Raw genomic sequence first — 23,030 nt, 5'->3', positions numbered from 1 at the left:
CAACAATAATCCTAATAATTGTTATTTATATAGCACCTTTCTCACATTTTTTGCAACTCAAAGTAATTGTTACAAGAAAGTAAGTTAACACTTCAAGCAACTTAAAATAAGCAACAATAACAAACTAAAAGAACCGTGCACACACAATACAAATAGCACTGAAATTATATAAGAAAAATCAAGTAAAGACAAGAGTAAAAAAATAAGTTTTGAGCTGCTTTTTAAAAATATCCAGAGCCAGCCTCCCTAATATTTTTAGGAATACTGTTCCAGAGTTTGGGTGCGTAGTAGCAAAAGGTTGCCTCTCCAGTCATACTACACTTCATTTTTGGAATAATCTTTAAAAGTCGTGAGCTTGTTGCACTGACCTTGATGGAATTTACAGTGCGAACAGCTTCATCCATTACTTGTTGAGTTTGGGGGGCATTTCCTTAGCCGCTAGGGCTTGTCTATGAATCATACAACTTCTTCTACAAAGTGAACGGAGCAACGGCCTGTACTTTCCTGACTTGCCTACTGTGTTTGCCAGTCATAGCTCGGGCACCGTCTGAGCAGATTCCCACACACTTTTTCCAGTCAATTTCATGCTCATGTACATATGTATGTGTCCAGCAAAACGAAAAGTCGATCACCAGTGGCACGCTCGGGAAGAGGACGACAGAAAAAAAATCCTCATTAATTTCTTTCTCTTCAACAAATCTGCTGTAAACAAGAATTTGTGCATCTGCTAAGACATCAGTGGTCTCGTCAAGTTGTAAAGAAAAATACACTAGATTTTATCTTAGTGATCACCTGCTCTTTTGCATTTCTTGCCATACGCCCAATGAGGTTAGACACTGTATCATTGACACTGGTATTAATGCTAGCTGCTCTGCAGCGCTTTTCCCACACATGATTGAATCTGTTTCCTTAGCGCTCGGTAAGAAAAAAGTCTCACCTAACGTGTGTGGCTTCCCAGTTTTGGCAATCCGGTTAGCTATGACGAAAGATGCCTGAACTTCAGGCTGAAGTGCCTTCTGGTTCAAAGTGCTGGCTCTTTGGAGGGTAGATTGTTGGCCTCTTAGCTCCTGTAGCTTTCATTTAAAAACTCAACAGGTTTATACCAAGTGGCGTAGCAGTTTTGGAGGGCTTGAGGCTTTCCTTAGTCAACACTTCGCCACAAACTACACATAGCAGTCATGCATCCTCGCCATCACTTGTCTGTAAATCCGTACTTCAGGTACTTTTCGTTGTATTTTCTCATTTTCTTGTTTTTTTTCCGATTTCTTCACATTAACTTTAGCTCTCACTCTTCCAGTGCCACCTACTGTACACCTAATCACGACTAACTTGCGCAAAAAAGTGCTACAAATACTACATACAGCTCATGGAAAACCCAATAGAAATATTGCGGCCTTGACGGGCGCACCGCAAAGCAGGCTGGGAGTTGTATCCAGGGGATGGTCTGTGGGCTCGCAGTGAATACTAAGTCACCCTGTTAATGTAAATAGTCTTAACCGTGCAGATGTATATAATAGTTAATTGTTTACCTCTTTTATTGTCCATTGATGTGTAACCACCCTGAACCTGCGTACTGTACGTGTCCCATTTACAGCCCTAGTGTGGGCAGTAACCTTTGGTCAGTCCTGTTTCTGTTGCTTATCGCGTGACCCACAGGTTAAGAACCCCAGTTATAGAGTATCCCCTAAATCCCATACTAACTTCCTTCAAAGTTTTTCAGGAAATAATTAAAAAATGGCTTCAACTAGAACAAGCAAGACTTACAAAGAAATGTGGCATCTTCTTTGGTCTCCAGACTATTTGATTTTAAAGCGTTCATTATCCATTGTAAAGCTTTGGTTGACTGTGATACCTGTACAACAAAAAACACAAGCAATACATAATAAAACTGCAAGATTTATAACATCTCTTGTGATTTAAACTGATTTGTAATTTTATTAAATAAATAGTTATTTATTTTTAGCAACACAATATTGACTATTTAATCAAAGTGTCCTTTTTATTCTCCCAGATAAATTACCAATTATCTTTGTGATGTTAGTTATAAAATTGTTTACAAGTTGACATACTTAGGTTTTATAATTTAGAATTTAATGGCAGTGATTAAAAAAAATATTATTTCTGTTTACAAGACAGCATTATAATGAGAATGTTGTTTAATTGGATTTATAGCAATTCAGGTTTAATTACATAAAAAGGACAACAGAATGTTTTTTTTTTCTGTTGGAAGATAGAGAAAATAAATCTATGTTCACAATAATACCAAGCTATGTGGTTAGATACTGTACAGTATGTGGTCTTATCCATAATGATGAAATAAATGCCCACCTTGAATTACTTAATTTATGTGGTGATTAGTGGTGATTAGTTTGAATTAATTCTGTATTCTAATTTATTTAAATACCACAACTGACGCTAAAGCTTTTTATGCATCTTAATTTCCCTCAACATTGACAGGAGGAGCTTTACCAAGTGACAAGAGGTACTAGTGACCCGATTTCTTTAATGTACAGTAAGTAGTTTTCTCTCTTGCATATTTTGTGTGAACGTCAGTGCACATGAATACTGCTGGATTGTTGACAATGGAAACTAAAGCCTTAAGCTTTAATTTTACATACAAAGCAGTAATAAAATAGTAGTAGAAAACACCAAGCACATCTTTGAAGGCAAGGAGACCTGCTGGAAAGGATCAATGGAAATAACCTTAGTTATCTTTTTAAAGACGCACTTTAAAGATTATAGCAACACTTTAATACATGAGTGACCATGTCCTTGATTAGTACTTCATTGCTGAAATTCAGCTTATTCAGTGCACTAGCATATGAGTAACACATGCATAATCCTATTCTAATTGTGAAATTTTAGTCATATAGTAGCATGAGATCTCCAAACATCTTGGTCTCCTTCAGTGACCATCTAATGGCAGTGAGAGCAGGTTAGAGATGTCTAAGAGCACTGATGTGAGATATGATAACTGGAGAGTCACCAAGCTGAACTGCATTGTGGCAATTGTAACTTTGACTGAGCAGCACTTTTCAAGATCTATACTACTCATTTCTCTTAGGCAGGATGTTAAAAAAGCTGGCTTCTGCAAAGCGAGAGCATCGATTAGAGCTCACTGGGACTGGAATTGTACAGTACAAGACCAAATATCTCCTGCTCAGTCTGCCAGAGGGGGTCCCATATTGGTCTTATCTGTCACTTTCAGGTTCATGGAAGACAATTTTCTTCAACCGCAAAGTATAGCCAATTAATGAATGACAACTAAATTAAAGTTTTACTAAGATTCCTTCCCTTGTATATACATTTTCTGTTATGATAAAAATGGAAATAATGCCATAATTAACAAAATGGAAGTGACAAAATAAAAACCTGTTCTTCCAGTTTAGCCAGTCTCTTCACCAAGGATGCTGACTCCCTGTTATGTTCCCCTTCCAGCAGATCTACCACCACACCGACCCTGTGGGAAATCACCAAAAATAATGCATCAGGCCTGCTGTGTGCGTTCTCCTGTTTATCCCTAGTTCACTAGTTTTCTCTACTAGTTTGGTATAGCTATAAATAATCAAATGTGTACTGTAAATATGTCAGTTTACAGGTGAATTTCTTTTACTAGCACATCCAGGCTTGTGTTTTCTGTTTCAGTAAGGTACTGTACATGAACCACAAACACTTCTGGAAAACTGAGTGATATTAAATATGAAGTTTCAATAGATAACATGAGCTGGGCAAAACTAGCAAATCATAGAGCACGTTATAACTAAACTGCTTCCCTGGAGTTGACCAGGCAATATTTTTTTCTTTTCATGTCACTTGCTTTGGCTATAGTATATCAAGCATGTGTATCTCTTTTAAAGAGCAAGCTGAATGATTGCAAATGATACAGCCAATACACTATTGCATTTTTCTACAAATGTTTAAGCAACATTTATATAATTTCTCTTCCCGTTCTTCACATTCTTACAAGTTAATCTTCAAATATAGGAAAGGTTATAAAATGACAGGAAGTCGCCCATCTGTTGGAATATTATACTGTGAACTGAGTCAGTTTACACAGATTTGAGATGTTTTATTTAAGCAACACACATTAGTACACGGAAGGGCATGTTTTGAAGCTCTACTGCAACATGCACAACTTGTTCTATTAAAAACTTAAGACCTTCCTCCAGGTGAAAATGCATCTTTACTATGACCTGAATGCTTAGCTTTCAAACAAGACAGATAACGTGCTTTAAATTGTATTTAAAGATTACTCATTCAGACATACAGCCTATTGTGATATCCCACATAACCTGGAGAAGATACTGTATAACAATATTGGAACTAAAGAGCATCAGTGGATTTAGCAGTATTCTGGGGGATGGCTACAACTGAAACAGTGTCTTAGGAGTTTAGTGTTGTGGTGTAGTTGACTACTATGTCAATGTGTGTGCTAGGTCAGGTGTCATACTTCTCTGCTGTATCATGGATCTTGTACTCAGTGCTTTGGTTCCTCTCTTGCTTTTGGCTGGCCAGATAGTTCTCCTTCATGAAAGTCTCCCAGGACAGCAACTCTGCCTCCCCCATCGCTGACAATTCATTGTCTAACAGAGCATAACACAGAGAGCGGGGTAATCCCAGCATTAGATTGGTGTCAATCCCTTGTTACTGTATGTTTTAATACCCCTTAAAATGTAATGAATTCTGATCAAAAAGTTATCCACCGATTGCTTCATTTCTCACAGTCAAGCCATATTTTTACAGTATCAATCGATATCACAAAAGTTTTGAACAACCTCAATTAGACAGCTTCTTTCCACATTTTAAATAGACAATTTCTTCTCTGATTGATAGTTTTATTAATTACTTATGGATCCACTAGTTTAGCACACATAGAAGAATCTTCCTAATTATTAGCACATATTAAGATCCATGCCAGCCTGCCTGTAGTTTTGAGACAATCTCAGCTAAGAATACATAACTAGCCTTTTATAAAAACACAGGTTTTTAGAACTGAAAAATTGCAAAGCCTGAAAGTAAACGAGGGCAGCACAGTGGTGCAGTGGTTAAAATTGTTGCCCCACATTGCTGGGACCCCGGAGCTATTTGCCTGGAGTTTATATGTTTTCGTTTGGGTTTTCTCAGGGTGCTCCAGTTTCCTCCCACAGTCCAAACTCATACTAGGAAAACTGGTCCTAGGTGAGAGTGTGTGTCTGTGTGTCTGCCCTGCGATGGACAGCTGTTCCTTGCCAGGACAGGCTCTGGTTCCCCCCATGACCTTGAATTGAAAGACGTTGTTAGAAAAGAGATGGATAGAAGCTTAACATATCTCACAACCTGTTTTTACCTATTTATATAGACTTAATATTAAAAAGCAAATAAAATATTATTTTATATTTAGTTCAGGGAAATAACAAGAAACTCAAGTGCAACAAGAATTCCAGTTAGGAATTCCAGTTAGGAACTGGTTAGAACCAGTTAGTTGTATACTTGTGATAAAACAGTACATGCTGGTTTGTGCAATAAAGCAAGGGCAAGTGCTCGAACAATAACCAGGCCCTGCAGGCTGTGACCTCAAGACTCACGAAACATTTTGTGCCTCTGTGAGGGTCTTCGAAGGATGATACGCCTGATGAAGAAGAAGATGTGACTAAAGATGATGAAGGGTGGGGGAGCGGAGGGGCGACTGTGATACTCCTCAATCAGCTGGTAGCGCTGGAACTTCCAAATGTTGTCTGTGTGATCCTGGACCTCTTGAAATGTGTAGCTATGAAAGTTCAAGGGTAACAGGGAGTGAGCAAGGGAAATTTGCTTACATATTCGCAGTTGCCTGGGCATCTGTTATTATCAATATGAGCATGCTCATGATTAAGTCTTCTTGGATGATATTATTCCAAGTTAAATTATCCATTGTAAGAATTGTAAATTATCCATTGCAGAATATGATGGAGATAACTCCATAATGAATGGTGAACACTTATTTTCTTTTTTAATGATTATAACTGAAAAGTTCATTCTGGAGAGAACGCCTCTTAACGTTTGACAGATTTGTAAAAGAGATCAGATTTGTTTATTAGATTTATGGAATTTGGACTAGATGAAAAATAATATAAACTTCATAATAAGACCAAGCTGCTGCAGCCTGAGTGCATTGTCTTGTACAAAACAAAAACAAACTTTTACATTTAATTAAAATATTGCTTTAAAGATTTTCCATTTGTAGAACCTCTTCTTTCAACACTAAAAGAGAAAAATAGGTCTTCTTGCATTTATTCAAAGAAACACTAGTGCCATTTATTTAGCATATTTTGTCCTCCAATTCTAATTTTATAGACAGCATCAAACCCTGATATGGATTTCAATTTATAATGAAATGTAAAGAAACCCATCTAAACCATCCCATTTGATAACTTTTAGGTTATAGGTATTATCATTATAGAATTTAGGCTGTAAAAATAATTAAGGAAATTTTAATTACACAATTAGCATGTACTAATTTATAATGCCCTTATATAGTGCCCTTATAATCTCTTGCACAGAATAACTGCACACACATGAAAAGGAATATATTCCTGATAAAATAAGAATCTCAAAATCAGAAGCATCAAGATCAAAGGCCTTACTTGAACATGGCTATCAGCAGATTGAGGAGCAGGATGTTGGCAAAGAGGAGGTAGACACACAGCAGAATGATAGTCAGCCAATCTGGGAAGGCAGGAGTGCCGTCAGCGTTCAGGACTGGGCACTTAGGCATCAGAGGGTCATCACCATTTAAACTGCATGTACTGTTGTCAAAGTTAACACCTGCAAAAAACAACAGAAAAAACAACTCTGTCATAGCAAGTGGAAAACAAATTTCAGTGCTCATATGTTGTGGAGTCAGTTTTCCACACAGAGTAATGATCACTTAGGCCTACAAAGGACAAAGGTCCCTGCAGTACCTTTATAGCAGGGTTGGAAAACATCTTGGTGGGCTGCGCTACCTACTGTTTGTTTTTCCAGCATGGATATTTAATCTGAATACTCTATGTTCTTTTAATGTTTTTTTGCAATTATCCTTTACTTTTTTACTTTTACTTTTTATTCACACTGCTCAAAACAGGGCTCACAAAGAACATGGTAATCTAGAAGCAGTTACTGTACTTACTATAAGTGACAGGCGTAGGCTGCATGAGTTTGATTTTCTATATTACTCCTTCAGATTTCTCACTGATATTATTCTCTCTGATACAGGTAAGAAACTATGAAAAAATATACAGTATTTGCTGCTCCATTACTAGATTGTTTTTGTTTCTATCTTAGCAATACCTTTGAGTATTGAGTAATACTGTTACAGAGTAATAGCATTATTCTGTTTTCACATTAAGCATCTTAGAGATTGTAAGAAATGCTATTGTATTAGTGATTGAGTTGATAAGCTATGCAATTTTATGCATCAGTGTCTCCGTTCAGAAAGTTTGTGTGACCCTCCAATGCTTTGTCAGGTATTATTATGACTTGATATATTATGATATACAGTAACACACATGAATGATTTCGACACTGTCTGTTTTGTTCAGGAAAGAAATCCCCATTCACCATTAAGCAAGCCCCAGTCATGGCTTATGACCACCTTTATATTCCTTTGTATTCGGGACCACTTTTTTATAAAATGGTGTCAAGATTCTCTACAGACTGAAGTTTTTGAGCATGTTAAATATTAAATGCTCCCAGTTAATTAGATAAGTAGATTAGCTGGCTGTGACTTTGTCTGGAATTAAACCAGAATAACTGTAGCCCTAGGGGAACAGAGCTTGACACCCCTGCCTTGCAGATGGGTAAGCTCTGTAGCTTCTTGCCAGCAGGGGTCTCTGTTCCATGAACTTACTGTCAATCCTGGATGGTATATTTCCAAATATGGTCAAGTAGGGCTCATAAACAGCACCCCGGAATATCCAGTTCAACTGAGTCTCGTTATGAATGAGGATGGATTGCATGGCCACTCCATAAGCCACTACCCAGACTCCCAGCAGGAAAAGGAAGAAAAAAATATCTTTCATCTGGGGGGAGAGCATAAGAAGGACAAAAGGATATAAATGGCTTAAGGTGACCCAGCATCCGATACGCCTGGGACAATAAGGGTTTGGTGTTGCTCTGCATGCATCAAAATCTCCCCTAGACCCCTGGGTTTTCAGTTAATTCATTTTCTTATATTTAAGGTTTTATTGCCACTCCACAGTTTTAATAGCTTTACAACATCATTTTCTGTCTACATGTATTCAAATATACATTCGGACATTGTTTATATCTTGTACTAGAATAAAATACTGTATACAGTATACAGTAGCTCTACCAAAATATTACAGAATAGCAGAATCTACAACTCTTTACCTAGAGACCCTTCCAAATAATAATCCAAATATTATCATAGGCCCGACCTGTTTCTAGAGATTAGGAATACCTGGAATTCCTGATATATGAAGGAAGAAATCCCTTCGATTAAGAGAACTCTGGCCATTGAAGCTTCCTCTCATTTTGGATCTAGAGAATTTCTAAATTACTTAATTTAACAAACTGTCTGCTTTATATACCAAATCACATTCAAATTGTTCCAGGTTATAAATTGGTGATAGTGGTGACATATCATATTAAACCTGCTGCACAGGGGCTCTCAACAACAGAGTCAAAAACAGTTGCCAGAGTCTGAGATGGAGACAGTGGTTCAGTAACCTTTTGTAGTCTGAATTATGCTTCTTGTTGATGTTTTGTTGCCAACCTTTGTTTGAAAACCCTTAAGACTATCTCTTGTGTTGTCATTTGAATTCGTTTTCTTTGCAACAGCACAGGACAGTGAGCAAAACGCCCAACCTGCTACTACATAATAGCTATCAAGAACAAGCTATGGGACACAACCACAACACTAATACTTCAGAATGGTTGGGTATCTCCCATGGAATATATCATTCTCCAGTATTCTGGTAAGGAATAATATGGATATTGACATGGTGTGGTGGTTAGTACTGTACTTCTGCCTCACAGGTCTTTACTCTGTTTGATTCCAGACTAAGGTATCGAAAGTGTGACGTTTTCACAGTCTCTTAGTATCCACTTAACAAATACTTCAAAAACAACTAGAATTTCCTTTCTCCTTCTGTGTCTTTAGTTCCTTTGTCTGTTTCTATATCCATCTTTTTAACAAGACAGCTGAGTAAACACCATGTCCTCCGTATATTGCTTTTACTCAATTTGAAACCTCAAAAACTGCAAATATTCACATTCACATTCATCAAACCTCATAAAACTGGACTAAAGGTTATTCTTTTATGTATATTACTCTTTATAGTAATTAGAAATTAGAACATGGCCATTGCTTCTAGATCCCCAGACACCTCAACAGACACTTTCATAGCTGGAGCTGTAGCAGTATTATGAAGGTAAAAAATATGTGTAATAATTGAACTATAAAATAATACCAAACCTTTAGTGAGTAATGTATGTGTTTTAATTACTATTTAGGACCAGAAAAGGTGTATTATTAAGATTGAAATTTTAGTCTTGCACATTTTAATATGGACAGTGTTGTAGCGGCGAGGCTTATTAATAAGAAAGAATTAAGTGTTCTGAGCCTTCCCAAATGAGGCCCCATTTCTCTGTTCATCTCTGTGGTGCAGCCACAGAGAAACTATTCATGCAAGATGTTTTCTTTTGATAAGGACAGCTCCCAAAGGGGGATGCACTTAGCTAAGCCTGGCTATCATGATCAATGGTCATCCATTGGCGCCTATCTGTCTAGGGAGTGCCAGTTGGACATCTGGACTGCATTACTAAGTGTCAGGACTAAGTGACTCATATCTCACCTTGATCAACCAATCAGGGACTGGTAGGGCCTAGTAACCCACGTGGGACTCTGATGCCCATGGAACTTTCAGCCAATCAATGAGCTGAAGTTCCTCCAGGTAAAAACAGGCAACACAGAGAGCCTGAGAGATTCAGGGAGATTCAGAGAGATTCAGTAAGATTCTGGAGAGGATTCTGTGGACTGTTCTAAAGGGAATTCAAAGGAGAATTCCAGGGCAGGACGGCCCAGGAGCAGAAGGCTCCCAAGGGCAGGACATTCTCGCAGAGCGCCTCCTGACCATCCTGAGACTCAGCCCGGACAACCACGGAACGGCCAGTGTGTCCGAGTGCCAGAACCTTCCTTTGTTCTAAGAGTCTAGAGTGGAGGTTGCCAGAGAGTAACCAGCAGCAGGCCTCGTGAACAGGTCGGAACTGTGGACAGCTGAATCACTATTCAGAACTAGCTCTTCATCAGGAACGAACCGGTCCTCTTCCTGACTTGCTGGGACCCACAGTCATCTTTTCTCCTGTGCACAAACTTTGCTAGTTAAAGCCAACAGTGAGCATCAGCAGCGCACCGTCGCAAGCCGCACAGCACAGCCTGGCACGGAGCCAGAGAGCGCGGATTGGACAGCAACAAGCCTGCAACTGTTTCTTTGTGCCCGCAGGAGATCTGAATCCCCAGAGATTGGATGAGTATTCAACTTCAATGCATTACAGCTCGAGAATTCAATTGTTATCCCAACCAGTTGATATCAATTTAATTCCTAAGAGTTATGTACTTGTTTCGAGTATCTAATGTAGAAGTTATAACCAAGTTCATTTATGAAACGGTCTTAATGAATGATATACTGAACGTATGTCCTCTTGATATATGTAACTCTTTGTAACTGATTGAATATATATCTTTTGTATTCTGATAACCCTCTCGATAAGATCTGTTAGGTTTACATGCATATTCTATGTATTAATAAATGTATCCTCGTGTATTAGTACCTGTGCGTGTGCGTTGTTTGAGTTATGTCGCATGGTTGGATTCTAAAGCCATCAAAAGAATCAACTTTGTGATTTACTGCTACAATTAATAATTGTCTCAGTAAATGCCCAAACCCTACAGAACTGGTGCCTTCAGAGAGCCACTATGATTACATATTTGGCGTCCCTGAACCGGTTTTCTTACAGTGTAATGGCAGTGGAAATCAACAGAGATGAATACAAAATCTGAAATTAACAACACTAAAGTTTTAAACAGAAATTAAAATAAACTTAATAAATGCTAGTCAGCAGGTTGCTTGGCTGTGTTTTTGTTGTCTGTACCATTCGCTTGACTATGATGATCTTCGGGCCCAGGGTCTTGCTAACTGCAAAGATGGCCATTAGTCTCAGGCAAAAAATGATAAAACCAAAGCAGAGTATAATTCTTCCATCATAAAAGGCTGTCGTGGTCAACCTGAAAAAAATGTACCAGAATTTAAATTACTTTGACACACATGTTTGAGTTCAGGTGCACGTTCATCTCTCAAATTGAGATGTTACACGAAATGCCATGGTGACTGATATTACTGTATGTCACCAACAACATAGGGTGATGGATTCACCAAAAAGATACTGTATAAAACTTCAGTTTCATGTTAAGCTTTATCAATATACTTGCTTAAAAGAAAGAGTTTTAATCTCAGTGCCATAAAATCTGAATAACCTAAAATTGTATATTTTCAGAGATAAACCAGTTCTGCCCCACTCTTTTATAATTTTTACAGTCATTGGTTCACCTGGAACATTGTTCTGAAACATGTATTACAAAAGGCACCATGCATAGTGTAATTCTTCCAGTTTTATTTCATGGAAAAAAACCATATAGACAAACCTGCATGCTAGTCCTGCTATAAAAATGAAAATGGACAGCATGTCAACCTTATTCCACGTGTCATTGAAATACATCTGTGCCTTCTTTTGTACTCCAAAACCATCTGGATCATGAAACAGCTGTCCAAACAAATACAAAACAAGACAAATTAACAAATACATAGCCAGTGTACCACAGAAACCATGTAAGTGGCCGAATGTATTTGCAGGCTTATTTTTTATTTGAACTCAAATTGTATTAGCCTTTTTTGTAGAGCTTATCCAGCTTCAATGTTTAAACTTTACAATTATAACTAGCGTGAGGTATTTGAATAAATCAGTGACACGTTTGGTGCATTTTTGCTAAAGCGGTTATTCGAATTTGACTTTTATTCCGTAATTAGGAAAGGATCAGTAGCTCAGCATCAACATTTCATACAGTTTCATAAACCACTATTTATAGTTAGACTCTGCACTATAATAATATCAATATGAAATTGTATGTTTTAAAAGCTAAAATCAATATGCATTTTTATTTTATGTCCTCCCAATTTAGAATTGCCAAAAATTAACTATCTCTCTGATACAACCATTCTATTGGCACAGGAGAGATGCAGACAATATGCTTCCAACCTCCAGAACATGCCACTCATCTCAACTCATGTTTCTTTTCACATTGAACATCGATGTAAAGTATAATATGTAAAGTACTACAGTATCATTATTGGTTCTTGGGAGAAGGTGAAGGCACACAACAGTTTTACCAGTTGAAAGAACTGGCTTTTAAAGGAGATAAACTTTATTTAGAACTGTTAGTCGCAATAGTGGCAGCACTACTCTCTTCATTTCCCCCTGTAGATAATAATAATAATTGCTTACACTTATTTTGCTCTTTTCTGGACACTCCACTCAAAGCGCTTTACAGGTAATGGGGACTTCCCTCCACCACCACCAACGTGCAGCATCCACCTGGATGATGCGACGGCAGCCATAGAGCGCCAGAACGCTCACCACACATCAGTTATCAGTGGGGAGGAGAGCAGAGTAATGTAGCCAATTCATAGAGGGGGATTATTAGGAGGCCATGATTGGTAAGGGCCAATGGGAAATTTGGCCAGGATGCCGGGGTTACACTCCTACTCTTTTCGAGAAATGCCCTGGGATGATAAGATAAGATAATGATGAGATGATATTAATGATAATATCTTAAGATGATAAGATAACACAAATTGGAAATAACAGAATAGTGTCTACAAACTATATATTATTGTAGAATACATAAAAAACAAGGAATATTATTCTAACAATTTCATTGTTTTGCCTCATTATTGTTTTGTTTTTGAACATGTTAAACTGACTTATTTTCATCAGTTAGTTGCTTGGGGTATTATAAATAACCTGAACTACACTGTTAGCTTATGCATTCATGTTAAATTTTCAAGACTCTCTGTTGTTGTTGTTTTTTTGTAGAATCTTTTTCCCTGGTATTAATTCCAGTGAAAGTAGAACTTCTTCCCAAAAAAGCTTGCTAGAAAGAGCCCACGTGAACATTGTTTATGTGTTGTTTTAGCATGTGCTGAATCCAGCTCACCTGTCGGATCTCCTCAAACAACAGTGAGGCCAGCCAGACATACAGTAGGATCTCTGTCCATGAGGGGCTGACCTGAAAGTCCATCATCAGAACATAGGCAAAGAGCCAAAGGAAACCAAAGTATGACACAACATTCCAGTAGAAAGTGACCACTGGGGAGGTGAAGAAGTTCTTAAAGCGTCTGATGAAGCTCAAAGGCACCAGGATCACCTGTTCCTGGCGCCTGCTGTGATGAAAAGAGCAGAGTTCACAGTCACAAGGGAAAGCTCACACAATCCATTTGTTCTACCCGTGATGTATCCATTTCTAGCAGGAAGACCTTAAAAAATTCCTCCAATCAGAATTTACACACAATACTTGGCAGTAGGGTAATCTTCTAACTGTTGTTACAGTAGCATTAAGGAAGAAAAAAAGCTGAAACAACAATACAATGATTTATGAATACATTATGCATTATTAGAATATACTGTTATAAAGCAGTAACGAATTGTGACAGAAATGTTTGTCAATTTAAAAGAAAAGATCTAAATTTGCTTTTCATTTTCTAAAAATCATTGTAAATGTTTTGTACAATCCTAGCAAATGACCACATGAAAAAAAGAAATAAAATTATACACATACATTATAGAAAAATATGATATCATTATTATGTAAAATAGAATCCAGAGACCACCCTATGAGTATACAGCATTCAGGACATGTGGTTATCAGCACTATTGGTTTGCGGTAGTGTCAAAAGGTAATACCTCTTTTTTGGCTAGTTTCTTCCTGAACTAATTTATTCACCAAACACTAAGAAAGTTAAAATGGTTACCGGAAGTTTGTCCACAGCTTTGTCTCAGGATGTCCAAAAGCCATGGTTTCTAGACCGTCAATCTCTTTGTTTCTCTGTATCTCCTTCTGGATTTCTTCATCACGTCTGTTGGTGAAAAAACGTGCTGTAGGGTGCATCAGAAAAAACTTTTCCACATGTCACTGATTTGCCAGATTAAACCTTTTGTTATGTACCCATTTTTAGGTTTAAATTCCCCTTCGGTTAACTTTTGTAAATCAATAAGATTGGTGTTGCAGGTCTTTCTAGTGTTGGTGGTAGGCACAGGCTGACTGTATAAAACACCTTAGTAAACACTATAAGTTGTATAAACCCTTAAGTAATAAACACTCTTAAACTCAAGCACAAGGACTAAACCAAGGAAAATTACAGTATGACTATAATGATTTTACATAATAAAGTTAGGCTTATGACAATAGTTTTCCTGATGCACTATATTGCCACTCTGAAACTCTACATTTGTTTTAATATGACATGACAATGCAGTATTTACTTATAAGTCTGCTGTACTATATTTTTCTGGGTTCATAGTTCAGGCAAATCAATTTAATTTTGCTTCAATATTTAAGTGGCTAGTTGAGGACTTCAAAAAGCCTTAGTGGCATTACAATATTATTATTTAAATAGATAGAAATAACAGTATTTGTCTGAAGACACACTAAAGAACAACCGTAAATATGACATCGACGGCATTCACAGGAACCTGAATGTGACGAGACCAGTGTAGATGAGCGGGAAGAACAGCATGCACAGCAACACCCTCCACAGCTTTGTGTCCACTGTAAGCTCCCCCCACCAGATGGTGGTCAGGAAGGCCTGGATGAGAAGAGATTCACATTACGCTACCAAGAACCAACTCTCTCTTCACTGCTCTTTAAAACAGGCATCTAACACAGCACAGCTGATCTGGCCCACTAATTTGCCAACTGCAAATTACAAGCCCAGATCTTTTGTTTTTAGAGAGACTTCATGCTTACAGTATATTCCAGTACATATCTGACATTGAGTGCTGACTTTATGATTTGTGACAGCAGAGTGGGTTGACATTTCAATTTAGGCACATAACTTTATGCCCACAAAGAGAAGAGAAATGTATTTAATTTATAAATTACAGTTAATAAACTGTCCAAAATATTTTTTTAAATGTAATATTTTAAAATTAATTCTGAAAACATAATCAAATATATTAATTTATATTTAAGTGTATTTCAGGTCTACAGTGACACGCAAAGTATATGTGGTGATTGTTTACTTTTCAGTTTTTTTTATGTGGTGGTTAATCAATTGCAGTTGTAATGTCATACAATATAATTACGATATAAAATCAGGATGATTTCAGGGCTAATATTCCCAGTAATTTATAAAAATATGTTTATCTAGGTTCAAGTTGGCACCAAGTTCCCTGTTCTGCATAAAGTAATGTGATATCACTCACAATGTATATTATTACAGTATATACTGTACATATAGCACGTTTTCCTCCAAGTGGCTTATGGTAAAGCTTCTTGTGATTTAGCTCACCATAAAAGAGCTCTGTAGAATTAAAACTGAATGATCAACTACATGATGAAGAAACTAGCACACAGATTGGGACAGATTACCTCAAAATTTAAGGATTGTTGCATTACTATGCATTACTCTTTTCTTTATAGCAGCTAAAAACGCAGGTACTGTAGCTCCTACCTGGACACCTGTTTGAGCCACAAAGCTCTTGTTGTCTGCCTCCAGGGCCAGGCGCAGACAAGTGGTCCGGCCCCAAGACTTCGACAAGCGGGTGAGTAGCTTCTGGGCTCGGAGCTCATCTCTGCCATAGCACTCCGTGAACACACCTGCAGTATGGGTTCGCAAACATTAACCAGACTGTCTTAGAAGATGTTTACATAATCTTTGTAGAGTCCTGAGGATATGGCAAAGGAGGTCTGTACAGGTTAGGCATGATTTCCCAAAGATTAACAAAAGGCTTACCAATTTGCAACAATGTTATTTTCACCTGATAACATCAAACGTGTTGAAATCAAAACCTGAAAACTCAGATTTTGGCATTGTTTTATGGAAATCACTCTGAAATAATAATGTATTAAACATACATTGTTTTTTTTTAAATGGTAAAATAAACCAAAAGTGGCCATGTTCCTTATTTAATCACTTGCTAGCTTAATGTACAGTTCTACATTACAGTACAGTGTACAGTACACACACCTGACAAAGGCTCCACAGCTGAAATGTTTCTTCTCTTTTCAGCATGGAATAAACCTTTACTTGTTCTAATGTACATTATGTGCACATTGTAAAAAGAACTGTTGTGCATAAAGCTGATTAAGTCAAATCAGATCTTTAAGCTAAAGCTATGTTTATGACAAAGCTTATGTCACAGAGAAACAAAATTTGGGTATCACACAAAAGGTGTCAAGCAATTCAAGTTTGCATTGAATGACCACTGCTTCCCTAAGGGCTTTTGCATTTCTCACTTTGTTCTTTTAGTTTCCTCCCATTGATCAAAGCTCTTCTTTGTGCAGACACTTGTTAATCACTACACAGTTCAGAGATGATATTCAGGATTGTGAGACACATCTAACTGGGCCTCAGACAAAGAAGACATGATTACACCTGACCATATTCATACAGACAGGTGATCAATGAGCCCCAATGGATTAGCTCTACCTACACCCAAGACAGCAAAGGGACACTTCCACCCCCACAAGGAGAAGACCTGAGCTTTGGCTAGGGGGCTTCAAAATTTGAACGGATTTGAGGGGGACAAAGAGTGCAGTATTGGACCTCAGGAGAGAATATGGACCCCAGAGACACAATACAGAGCAGTAGATGAAAGCTCTGATGTCTTGCTCCCCCATGACGAAGGGCATGGACTTGTGGCCTGTCATAGGACATTTGTATATAGTTATTTTTGTAGAATCTATTGCTATGTTATTTTTGTATTATGCGAATTGTCGTATTTTGTTGTGGGTTACATGTTGCAGATCCACAATGTTGTCTTGTGTCTGTCTGTTCCACCACATTGTGTCCATTATAACATTAGTCTGTTGACCGACCCCTTAAAATGGAGGTAAACCTGTCCATCAGGGGTGGGGCTTATAGTGTATAACCTGGATGATGTACTTATTGTTGATTGAGTTTTGTTCTGGCCTGCTGTTTTAAAAGAAAAGCAGAAAGCTTGCACTGTTTTTGGTTTCCTACACTTATTTTGTTCCTGTTCTGATAGTACAGTGTTTTTGGGTAGTCAGTCACATACCCCCAACCTGATGCTGGACTTGGAGAAAACTAGGTAGAGTGGGGCAGCATAAGGCACTACATTGTTCAGGTCAGTTTTCAGGATTCAAGAGGAAGCTTAGGGCTAAACCGGTATTTTACTGTGGCAGAAGGAGGTACTGTACATAAATGGAGTTGTTTTTGGAGAACAGTGAGGCTGGACACAGGGTTTTGGTAACTGGGGTCAATGAAGTTCTTGTGCTAGTATGACAGAGTGAGAAGGATGGATGTTTGGGCACAAGGAGTCAAGGGCTGTATGGATGTTAAGTTGCATCGATTGGCCAGTAACACCCAAGAAGACAGGGGTGAATCTTTGTTAAAAATTGGGTGTAATTGGCCAATCAATGCAATCCCACGTTACCCCTGAATGGTGTAGTAATTGCCCAGAGTCTGTGTTTAGAGCACGTGTCAAACTCACAGCCTGCAAGCCGCTTTAATCCGGCCCTTGCAAGACTTTTCCCGGTCTATTGTATGAGTCCCGCGACAGCAGGAACTCCAATTCCCATGAGCCCTTAGCTCCAATCGCATCACACAACAACTGAGTATTAGCATCCTCCCCTCCCCTCAGAAACGGAACTGTGGTGAAGACGAGTTTTATCACGGCTGAAGAAATAGCTAAATCAGGGAGACCATTATGCAAGGGTGGTTTTCTAAAGCGGTGCCTGTTAAAAGTCAGTGAAGTAGTGTGTCCAGAGACAGGGTCTGCTTTTGCAAACATCAGTCTCACGAGAAATGTGATGGCTACTCGAGTGGACGAGAATGCTGACAATCTACAAGAGCAGCTTTCAGAGAAAGCGATCGAATTTATTGCATATTAACTTGCCATTTATTGCCATTCAGGATTTTATGCCCAGATTAGACTCTCTTGCATCAAAGAAAAGAGCTCATGTTTCTGGCTTGGCAAAGCAACAGTAGGCTAACAGTTTGTGATGTAGACCTATCCTTATTTGTGTTTGTTTTTATTTATTTCAATTCATGTATTTATTTCAAATCATTTTGTGCAATATAGTTATATTGCCAAAAATTACCTAAATGTTTAATCTTGAATACATTTTCTTTTATGAAATGCTCAACTGTATTATTAAACAGAGGAATACTGAAGCAATATTTTGTTTGTATAGGCTACATTCACTAGCATATGTGGAAAAATATATAATAAAATTCTAATCAGTATTTATCTCTGCATGAGTGGCCCGCGAAATGATTAAATGTTTTTAGTTTGGCCCTCCTTAAAAATGAGTTTGACACCCCTGATTTAGATGGCCCTTGATCAGGGCAAGAAAGATGCTTTGACTGGACCAGCAATCGAGGGGGGAGGCTCTAGGAAAGACAGTCTGCAATTGAACAGTGCATCATTACATCTGCATCTGTGGACAGCCATTTTATGAACAGCTATAAACAGTTATCCACTTCCCTCAGTTAGCAACTTTGGGGAAAGTGAATTACTCGAAAAGATTCACTGTTCCTGATGTTACTATACTAACTATTGATTTAAATACATAATTGATGTATTATCAGAACTGTTTATATATGTTATGAACTTTTTTGTTTTATTATACGAATAAGAAAATTACAGTGCATGGCTGCCATCAAGGGAAAAAAATCATGTGTTATGTCGTAATTATGAGATAGTACATTATCATGTACTTTATGTGACAATCATGCAGTCGCACAATTGTCATGCTATACCTAAACTATCATTAGCTTACTTTAAGTTTTAAGCAGTGGAATCAATTACGTATTATAGCTTCTTGTTTAAGGATGTGTGATTGTCATCATGATTATAATGATTGTGTTCACATTAGGTACGAATTGTAACACATTGTATCTCAGTACCTGTCTGAATTACTCTGGTCGTACTTCCCATCTTTAAACCTTTGTTCATCTAAGTCTGGTCTCCTGTCTACTCCCAAACCCATCTACATACTTTGGATTACAGAGCCTTCTCTTGCTATGAGAGTTACCTTCCCTGAGCACCTTCATTACTCAAAACCTTCTTTTTTAGATGGGATTTAATTTAACTGGTTCTGTGTCTGCCCCTTTGCTTTCCTACTGTATTCTAAACCCTTATTTTAATTGCATAATTCTGCTATCTCCTCTCATTGTGTGCTTTTTTCTTACCGTACACTGTACACTTTGAGAAGCCACTTTGCTATATTATTATTTTAGGTCACCATCCACGACACCTATTTTACCATTCATTTTCATTCATTTGTAGTCTACTATAAAGAAGTGTTCAAAATGAAATACTACCAATTGCTTGGTGCTCATAATAATCCGCTAGTTTCTTCATTTCATCTGACTCGTCTCCTTCCTCTTCTTCTGCTAGTATCTTTAGGATCTTACTAGCGGCGAGGGCTGCAGCTATGTTGTCTCTGCACTGAAAGCATACAGCCAATGGTTAGTGTGGGAAGGAAACATTTTCAACACAAACTGTCTTGAAGAGGCATATTCGTGTAAAAACATAAGAAAAGTTACTAATGGAAGGAAGACATTCAGCCCATCTATTTTTTCTATTAATTCAAGGATCTCATTCTTGAACGAAATCAGATCATAAGAAAAGTTACAAATGAGAGGTGGCCATTTCACCCAAGGATCTCAACTAGCCACTTCTTGAATGAAGCAAAGTATTGGCTTCAACCACATAGCTACATAGCTTATTACATACTCCTACAACCCTTTTAGTAAATAGGTGCCTCCTATTCTTGATCTTAAAAGCACATCCACACAGTTTCCACTTGTGCCCTTTGGTTCCTGTTCCACTTTTAACAGACTTACACTTATTTTTTTGTTCACTGCTAATTCTTTGAAAAAGTCCTCTGGGTTGACTTTATCAATGCCTTTGAAAATTTTAAATGTTTGTATCAGGTTCACTCTTAGTATTCACTGTTCAAGATTTAAGAAGTTCAGTTGTTCTCAAACTGTGGTACGCATACCACTGTTAGTACGCGGAGTGCCCCCAGGTGGTATGCCAGATTACCCTGGAAATTTGTTGTGTGCGCTGAAAAATTGGGATGGGTTTTCATATTTTTTAATTTAATAAAATACTTGAGTGGACACAAGAGCTACTTTGTATATACCATTGAATAGGGATGCTTGCTACGAACCTAAGTGACCAATTGTATTAAAAGAGGTTATCTCTAGCAACTAGGGAGGTAGGAGAATTTGCATGATTTTGTAAGCACAGGAAAGCATGATAGATAACAGAAAAGTATTTAAGGGCTGTTCTAGGTTAATTTGAGAAAAATACACCTAGCATCTCTGTGTTTTTCTCCCATGCGCATGAAATAAAAACTTATTTTAACTTCTGAGATGGACTCCTGACTGTCTTTTAAGGGGAATTGGAGAAAAATGCAAGCTTGCAGATTGCTAAAGCAGGTAATCCCCACACTATTAGTGAAGAACTTTGTTTACTGTTGGCAAAAGAAATGACGTATTATGTGTGGAGTAAAAGCAGCTAAACAGCTCGACCAGCTGCCCCTTTCAAATGACACAGTGACTCGTAGAATTTTTTATATGGCAGATGATGTCAAAAGAACACTGATAGAGCGCGTAAAGATTAGCAGATGCTTTTCACTGCAATTAGATGAGTCTAGATGTTGTTGATTTGGCCAATTTGCTCATTTATGTTAGATATAAGATTGAGGGCATGTCCCATGAGGACTTTCTGTTCTGTAAGCCGCTACCAATAGGAACTACAGGAGAGCACATATTTCAGCTTCTGAATGAATTTATCGAAGAGAATGGCATCGACTGCAAAAAATGTGTCTGAGTTTGTAAAGATGGTGCTAAAACTATGACAATCCAACACAGCAGTGTAGTTGCATGAATTAGAGAGGTTGCTCCAAATATGAAGTGGACACACTGCAGCATCCACCATGAGATCTTGGCAGTCAAGAAAATGCCTGAGGATTTAAAATCTGTGTTAGACTCTGCTGTCAAAGTTGTGAATTGTATCAATGAATTTACTTCTGTTCACTGTGCTTTGTAATATGGCTGGTAAAATTAGCCTACCTGGCTGATATATTCTCACATTTGAATGAGCTGAATATAGGACTGCAGGGGCTCTCTTCAACAATTGTTGACATCCAACAAGATCACCGCTATGAAGAAAAAGGTGCAGCTTTGTGATCTCTCTGCTTTCCCAACTTTGGAGAACTATCTGCACACATATGGTGTGGCACTTGAAGCTGCTGTTTGTGATGTGATTACAGTGCACCTCTTGTCATTGAAAGAACAGTTCTCAGAGTATTTTTTCAGTTGAGAATGGATCAGGAACCCCTTTACTGTTGATGTTGTAGGAATACCCAAGGTTCTGACCAGTTCTAAACAAGAGAAGTTGCTCGAGTTCTCATCTGATGTGACTTTGATGTCAGAATTGAAATGGCCAATCACTGTTGGATTTCTGGATCCAAAGACAGAGTGTATACCCAGCCCTCTCATTAAAGGCTCTGCGATTTTTTTATGCCTTTTGCTACTACCGGCCTTTGTGAGAAAGGCTTCTCTGCTCTCACTGCAATCAAGACAATTTACCGCAACAAAATGGATGCTGAGCCAGATCTGTGTTTGAAGCTCACTGCCCTCATCCCTGACATTGCAAGGCTTTGCTGGATTAAACAGGCTCACCCCTCTCACTGAGATAGTAATTGCTCAGTGCTATTTTTATTATACTGTATGTGTGTGGTCGCGCGCTCATGTTGGTCATTGAGACTTTCTGTGGTTCCTATGAGAAGATGACTTGTAGGTGGTACTTGAATGCTTTGGCTTGATTAGGGGTGAAACTTGGTCCAAAAAGTTAAGGACTACTGGTGTAGGACATTCCTTGCAGTTACATAATATATCTGGGTGCTGGTCTCTGGACTGATTTCAATCTTCTTAATAACATGTGTGATTGAGTTGGTTTTTTCTTTGCTGTGTCTATCACGGATGTATCTTTCAATATCTCGAGGAGGAGATAGATTATTGATGTGGGATTGCTTTTAATATGACCCCATTATTTAAGGACGACCTTGAAGGATTGTTTGGTGAATTACTGTGAGAGATGTAAAGCACCTTAATTTGTATGCTGTTGGTGAGATTCTAGCACAAATAGGGACGTGACATCTGCATGAACATCTTATATTGCTGCTCCTCTGAATGGGAGCAGCTATTGGCAATGATATTGTTACCATTTTTCCATACAGCTGTCAAAGAGGTGATAACGAAGTCATACCTGCACTGTGTCACAGATCTTAAACAAAACTGTGCACATTGTAAATGAGCCCTGACTAGTGCATTATACAATTTTAACATGAAATCCCTTGATCTGAATTCTACACTAATAACTATAGAGCTTAACATTTTTTTTGTCTTCTTTATTGCTTCTCCACACTGTTTGGACTTAAGCAATGTGTCAACATAAACACCCAAGTCATTATATCTATAGTAGATAACTTCGTCTAGCTCGGTGTTTTCCAATTTGTATATCTAATTTATGCTTTTAAAGCCTGCATGTAAATCTTTTCACTTGTGTAGGTTAAATGTCACCTGCTGGACGTCTACAATCTTGAATTTTATCTACATTTGAATTCATCAGCTTGAAAAACACAGTGCTGTGTAGCTTGTTAAATATATCCACAACCTTCTGTGTAAAGGAGTACTGTACCTCCTGTTCTCATTTTTAAATGCACTTCCACAGATCTGTGGTTCTGTTATTGTGTT

General features: G+C 37.9%; 1 protein-coding gene across 2 annotated transcripts in view; it reads right to left on the bottom strand.

The window, feature by feature from the left end:
- Nucleotides 1-23,030, bottom strand: part of trpm2 (transient receptor potential cation channel, subfamily M, member 2) — an 85,724-nt gene that overhangs the window by 20,066 nt on the left and 42,628 nt on the right. For both annotated transcript variants that reach the window (XM_088607254.1, XM_088607253.1), the window contains 13 exons: nucleotides 19,584-19,710; nucleotides 15,747-15,892; nucleotides 14,767-14,879; nucleotides 14,046-14,150; nucleotides 13,232-13,457; nucleotides 11,663-11,781; nucleotides 11,113-11,245; nucleotides 7,847-8,018; nucleotides 6,603-6,783; nucleotides 5,565-5,746; nucleotides 4,451-4,583; nucleotides 3,373-3,460; nucleotides 1,765-1,852 (listed from right to left, as the gene is read on the bottom strand). In XM_088607254.1, coding sequence (XP_088463380.1) covers nucleotides 1,765-1,852; nucleotides 3,373-3,460; nucleotides 4,451-4,583; nucleotides 5,565-5,746; nucleotides 6,603-6,783; nucleotides 7,847-8,018; nucleotides 11,113-11,245; nucleotides 11,663-11,781; nucleotides 13,232-13,457; nucleotides 14,046-14,150; nucleotides 14,767-14,879; nucleotides 15,747-15,892; nucleotides 19,584-19,710 — 1,813 coding nt within the window. The remainder of the gene's footprint in view (nucleotides 1-1,764; nucleotides 1,853-3,372; nucleotides 3,461-4,450; nucleotides 4,584-5,564; nucleotides 5,747-6,602; nucleotides 6,784-7,846; nucleotides 8,019-11,112; nucleotides 11,246-11,662; nucleotides 11,782-13,231; nucleotides 13,458-14,045; nucleotides 14,151-14,766; nucleotides 14,880-15,746; nucleotides 15,893-19,583; nucleotides 19,711-23,030) is intronic.

The sequence above is a fragment of the Lepisosteus platostomus genome, chromosome 14 (assembly GCF_059453375.1).
Source record: "Lepisosteus platostomus isolate fLepPlt1 chromosome 14, fLepPlt1.hap1, whole genome shotgun sequence".
In the NCBI taxonomy this organism is placed as follows: Eukaryota; Metazoa; Chordata; class Actinopteri; order Semionotiformes; family Lepisosteidae; genus Lepisosteus; species Lepisosteus platostomus.
Note: the sequence above shows the minus strand (reverse complement) of the source record. Positions and strands in the feature narration are given on the sequence as shown.